The sequence below is a fragment of the Salvia hispanica genome, chromosome 1 (genome assembly GCF_029641045.1).
Source record: "Salvia hispanica isolate PSC_SH4W2 chromosome 1, Shi_PSC_v1, whole genome shotgun sequence".
NCBI lineage: Eukaryota > Viridiplantae > Streptophyta > Magnoliopsida > Lamiales > Lamiaceae > Salvia > Salvia hispanica.
In genome coordinates this window covers 58,970,808-58,977,148 of record NC_142692.1, presented here as the reverse complement: position 1 = coordinate 58,977,148, position 6,341 = coordinate 58,970,808, and the positions used below count along the sequence as shown (strand labels likewise).

Here is a 6,341-nt window from a genome sequence, read left to right as displayed (position 1 = left end):
ACGAAGAAATTTAGCAATTCAGAGACTTTGTATGGACTCTACTATCAGTTTTGATTAGTATTATCTTTTGGTGTAAATGTTCCAAACTACATACGTGAATCGTTCTATGGTATAGATCTATCGTTTCATGCAAAATGTTATGTGAAAATAATTATATATTTTCTAACGTAGGCGTGACGTGGTGATCTGATTACCCAATAGCAATGGGATTGAGATGTGTTAATTGAAGTCAATGACATAATTTAAAATGTTCATGTACAAAGTTTGAAACCGTGTACGTGACAATTTCCACCAATTTTACTATGGGCTGATAATCAATTTCTTTCTTTCCACGTCAACTCTAGCCGCCATTTTATTATATTACTCCCTCCGTCTCGCTTAAGATGACACGTTTTCCTTTTTAGTTTGTCCAAACTAAGATGACACATTGCCTCTTTTGGAAACTTTCTCTCTCTAATTACTACACTCAACCACTTTTTATCACTCTTATTAAAATATTCATCTTCCTTTCTCTTTCTATTTTAATACTTACACCCACCTTTTTGTCTCCAATTAAACACTTTAATCAATAACTCCTAAAATCCCGTACCGGCTAAGCAATGTGTCATCTTAGCCGGGACGGAGGGAGTAGTACATTCATTTTCTTAGTTGATTAACTTATATTCCCTACTGTGTTTATTTTTATTAAAGAAAAAACGCATAACTTATCATTAGAATTCGTGGAGGAGGTATTATAGTATTTCCGTTTGAACTAGTGCAGGAAAATAAAATACAATTGTAAAATACCATGGAATCCATTATTCAGTCAATGCCAATCCACACGTTGGATTAGCCTGGATTGATTTTTTAATGGTTGACAACTTGACATGCTATTTTTTCTCTTTCCTTCACTTTATAAAACCATGTTCTAAACTTTTTGCCTCAATAACTTGGCAAACAAGGAAATAGGAAGAGAAAATGAAGCTAGTTTGGTCGCCGGAAACAGCATCCAAGGCCTATATTGATACCGTAAAATCGATTAGTACGATGCAGTGTGAGCTTTCACATGAATCGAGCCTGGCGGAACTCATTTCTGCCATGGCGGCCGGATGGAATGCGAAAGTAGTCGTGGAGACATGGTCACGGGGAGGCGTTGTTGAAACGAGCATTGGCCTCGCTGTGGCGACTCAGCACAGCGGGGGCAGGCATATTTGTGTAGTCCCAGATAAGGAGTCGATGGCGGAGTACAAAGACGCCATGGCTCAGTCGGGACGTATGGCCGATGAGGTTATAGTTGAGGGAGCCATGGGGGGATTGGAAGGGATAGATTTTCTAGTTGTTGATTGCAGGAGAGATGAATTTGCGAGGATGATTAGGGCTGCTAAATTAGGAGAGAGGGGGGCTGTTTTGATATGCAAGAACGCTACCTCCGACCTCAGCTGGCGGGCCATGCTCCGGAGGGAGTCGAGGGTCATGCGGTCGGTGTTTCTGCCGGTCGGGGACGGCGTCGGCATCGCTCATGTGGTGGGTGGGACCTCAGCCGGAACAAAGGGTCGAAGTAGGTGGATCAAAGGTATCGATCAGAAATCAGGGGAGGAAGTTATCTTTCGGAATTGATCATTTGTATGCATAAAATGTTATTATTGGATTTGAATGGACGATTATTTGATTCTTTTCGCATGTGGAGAGATGGAAATTTGTATAATGTAGAAAACAACTTACTCCGATTAATTTTTATGAAGTTTTTCGATGTAGCAGTTTTCTTCGCAAAACAATATATCCTAGTAAAAAATTTAACTTTTCGTACAAAATGAGAGTTAGTTATTATGGTCCAGGGCCTTTGTCCTAATGGCAAAGAGCTTAGACATTATTCACTGAGGTGCCGAGTTCGAGTCCTTTTATCAATATTAGTGGAGGTGTCGAGTTCGAGCCCTCTTATCAATATTAGTGGAATTGAATTTACTTTGGGAAAGTAATTTGATTCCCATTTTGGTAAAAATGTGCAAAGGAATATAATTCTTTAAAGGATTTTTTTTCCTCTAATAAACCTTGGGAAAGTAATTTGATTCCCATATATTAAATTCATGTGTTTGGTAAAAATGTGAAAAGTAATAATAATTCTTTAATACCATGTTTGGTTGTCAGGATTCTGTCTGAGAAAGTAATTTAATCCCTTAAATTTTAAATTCATGTGTTTGTTTTGGTTTTTAATTAAACTGGGAAAGTAATCAGAATCCGAGAACAAGGAAAGTTAGTACAACTTTTCAGGATTATGAATCCTAATTTTTCTTAGGTATTCCTTTTCCCAGTTTTAGGATTCTTACATATTTAAGCAATATAGTATGATTTTGTTATTAATAATAATAATAACATAATATAATAATAATAATAATAATAATTATTATTATTATTATTATTATTATTATAGTTTAAAAATAATTTAAAATTATAAATCATACTTAATTTCACTATAATAAATAACTATAATTAAACTATCATAATAGTAATAATTAAAATATAATTATATAATATAAATCTTATAATAAATAATAACTATTATATTTTATAAGTTAATAATTAATCAATAAAGTCATAGTGCAATTTTAATTTATAAAATTTATTCAATTATAATATCCGTAAATATTATAATTATAATATAATAATTATTATATTTATTATTATAATAATGAGTACTATAATACTCCGTGTAACTACAATTATAATTATATTATTATATATTATGATGGGTAATCCATATTTAAACTATCCATCGTAATAATAAATATAATAATATAATTATTATTATTTGTAATTAATAATTTATTAAAAAATTTATAATATTATTCTTTTTATAAATAAAAATAATAATTTGGTGTTTAAATTAAATATAAATTTAAAATCTTGATATTTTCCAAATACAGAAAAGTAAAGTTACTAGGAATCATAATCCCGAGAATTTGGTTCTAAACTTTGAGAAGTGCCACTTCATGGTACCAGAAGGAATAGTCATAGGCCATGTAGTCTCAGAGAGAGGAATTTAAGTGGACAAGGCTAAAGTTGATGTGATCTCGAAGTTACCCAACCCTACGAATCAGAAAGAAGTTAGAGGATTCCTAGGGCATGCATGATTTTACAGAAGATTCATCAGGGACTTCGCAAAAATTGCTCAGCCACTTACTCATCTCCCGCACAATGATGTGGAATTCGTTTTTGACGAAGATTGCAAGAAGACGTTTCAAGTATTAAAAGATAAGCTTATCTCTGCTCCAATAATCAGGGCACCAGATTGGAATCATCCATTTGAGGTGATGTGTGATGCAAGTGATTTTGCAGTAGGAGCAGTCCTGGGTCAGAAGATCGAAGGGAAGAGTTTTGTCATTTTCTATGCCTCGAAGACCCTCAACCAGGCTCAAAAGAACTATGACACTACGGAGAAGGAGATGTTGGTCGTAGTGTACTCATTTGAAAATTTCCGACCATACTTACTAGGGTCGAGGGTGATTGTAACGACCCGCCCATCTAGGGTATAATAAATGCGGTGATCGTTAACTAGGCGGACTTAAATGCATCAAAGATCATAGGCTAGGGTTCCATTTAAAAAAAGGGATTTAACCAAAGCATTTAATGAACAAATAAGAAGAAGAAGAATAATGCCTTAGCAAAGAAATCCAACCAAAAAGGCTATCACAATAAATGCTTATCAAAGTTTCCAAAAACAATTCCAACTGTTCCATATCCAAAATATTCCCACGAATTTAAAAGTATTCAACCCGACCAAAGATCACAAGTTTTCATAATATAGCGGAAGCGACCAAGAAAGAAGTGAGGCTATGTATGGAGACACAACGACACTTTAAGTACCAACAGATCATCTTATTATTTCCTACTCAACACCGCCGCCCGCTCGTCACCGCTCAACCTGCACATAGGGAAAACACATGCAGGGCTGAGTACTATAAACATACTCAGTGGACTCATTGCCGAAAACAGTTTTTATCACAATTATAGTTATCATCATGCCATTCTCAAGTGTCCATCGGGGTTTTAACTTTAGAAAGACCCGAGGCACCAAAAATATTTTCTTTATCAAATATCACGGTCGCGCAACCATTTTTCACATCGACGTTTACCATATCCTCATTCTACATGACAAGGAATGCGGCCGCAATCCAGGTCACTAGACCGGCCGACCCGTACGCCAGCACTCGGTCTAACATTGGTGTACACTAACCCAAGTAGAGTTTGCGGCTCTACAAGGATCCGAATTCGATTAAATCAATAGTGGCATAGCCACGAGGGATAGGCACGACAAAACAAATCAAGGCATGATAACACATCTCATTCTCATCAATATCAGTTTAGGACAATGTCCTTATTTTAAAAGAAAAGCCCACCTCGTCGGCTTAGCTCGAGAGTATTCTCTTCTCCTCGTTTATCACGCTGAGAGCGCGAAGTATCACCTTTAAATTAGGCGTATCACAAATCAGTTTCAATCATTGATCTCAAATCATGCATGTTCCCATGTTTCCCTTTTTCCCATCGGTAAATCTTTAATATCATCATCCAAAATCAAGGTACGATTAGCATATCACTTTTATTCAAATAACATCTCCAAATTCACCATTAAAATCGTGTCACGCATGAGTGTTCCACACACAATACACGCACAAGAATCCCCACATGTGTGCACGCACGCCGAGGCATGCGCGCGCACACACACACACGGTCACATACACACACACATCCATGCATCCCAAAATTCATCAATTTATTTCCCCTTCACTCAATCTAAATGCATGTGGACTCAAGAACACCGATTAATCAGTAGAAGAAGAGGAGATCAAAGATTAAAGTACCTTTTCCAAAAGAACAATCGGTAGAAACAAATTATAGCCTTGATTCTTCAATAAACTCTTGGATTTCAACTTGAATTCTTCTCAATTGATGAAGAAATCTTGGAGAAAAGATGAAGAAAATTTGGAGAGAGTGGGGGAGAGGTTTCAAAAATTATGAAGAGTGGGGCGGCGGTTTTATGATGATTTAGGTTTAGGATCTCCCATGTATTTATAGAGTGCCAAATAATAATATCCAATAATTAAATAAATCAAGATTTGGAAGATTTGGTAGAGATATAGTAGAGATTGGCGTTAATTTGGTTGAGAAGCATGGGGATTTCGAAAATTCTAGGCTATTTAATTAGCCTATAATTTAAATTCAAATATTTCACGGAGTAGAATAATATATCACGGAGCAAAGAAAATAATTAAATCTCCCCAATATATATCAAAAGTGGCGTGTATTGCCTTCTTCAAAAGAGATTCAAAATCAAATCCTAATTTAATTAGGATATGGCAATATCTTCTTAGATATGGCAAGATATGGTAGGATATTCTAGCATATTTATATTTATTCATGAAATAGAATAAATAAGGGATCAAATAAATAAATAATCCATTCTCCCACAATATATGAGATTTTCGAAAATCTCATAGAAAATCAAAGGTGGAGTTCGAAAATTCCATGTAGGAATTATAGAGTATTTGGACTTTGGATTTAATTTGGATAATTATCCCAAACAAATAATTAAATCCAAGAATAATATTATTTCTTCTCCAATAGTCATAGGGGTCGAAAATTCCACACATATTAAATAATGCTCCTATTTAATTCTCACTCATCCCTTAGGAATATAATTCACCACACTTATATTACTCCGCATCAAATATTCACACCCAATCAATCATTTCTTCACCTCCTCTTCTTTTCTCAACGCATTGACCTTTCAACGGCCACGTCATATTTTTCCCATCTTTAACTATTCAATAGCCACGTCAACCTTTCAACAAGTTGACTATTCAACTCAATCTCAATTCTCATACGCAATTAGGTCACAAAGACACTATGCAATTAATTACTCATCAAATAATCCACATATCATAGCATTTAAGGCATTTAATGCAAAAATTTTATAACCCGAAAATTAGGGTTTGAAAAAGTGGGGCGTTACATTCCACCACCCTTAAAAGAAATTTCGTCCCGAAATTTGGTACCTCATGGAAAAAGTTCCGGGTACAGTTCCATCATCTTGTCTTCAAGCTCCCACGTGGCTTCTTCATATTCGTGGTTCCTCCATAATACTTTCACGCTAGCAATGGATTTATTTCTCAAATTCTGAACCTTTCGGTCCAAGATCATTTGGGGTCTCTCTTCGTAGCTCAAGTCGGAATTCAACGCGACTTCTTCGTAGTGAATCACGTGCTTCGGATCGAACACATATTTTCGCAACTGCGATACGTGAAAGACGTTGTGCACGTTTCCAAGACTTGGCGGTAGCGCCAATCGATAGGCTACGGATCCTATTC

General features: G+C 35.6%; 1 protein-coding gene across 1 annotated transcript; it reads left to right on the top strand.

The window, feature by feature from the left end:
* The first annotated feature begins 916 nt into the window (after nt 1–916).
* On the top strand, nt 917–1,733 carry LOC125185570 (uncharacterized). The gene has a single exon (XM_048082124.2). It carries the CDS (start codon nt 958–960, stop codon nt 1,594–1,596), a length of 639 nt encoding a protein of 212 aa, XP_047938081.1. The 5' UTR covers nt 917–957; the 3' UTR covers nt 1,597–1,733.
* Nucleotides 1,734–6,341: the final 4,608 nt, after the last annotated feature.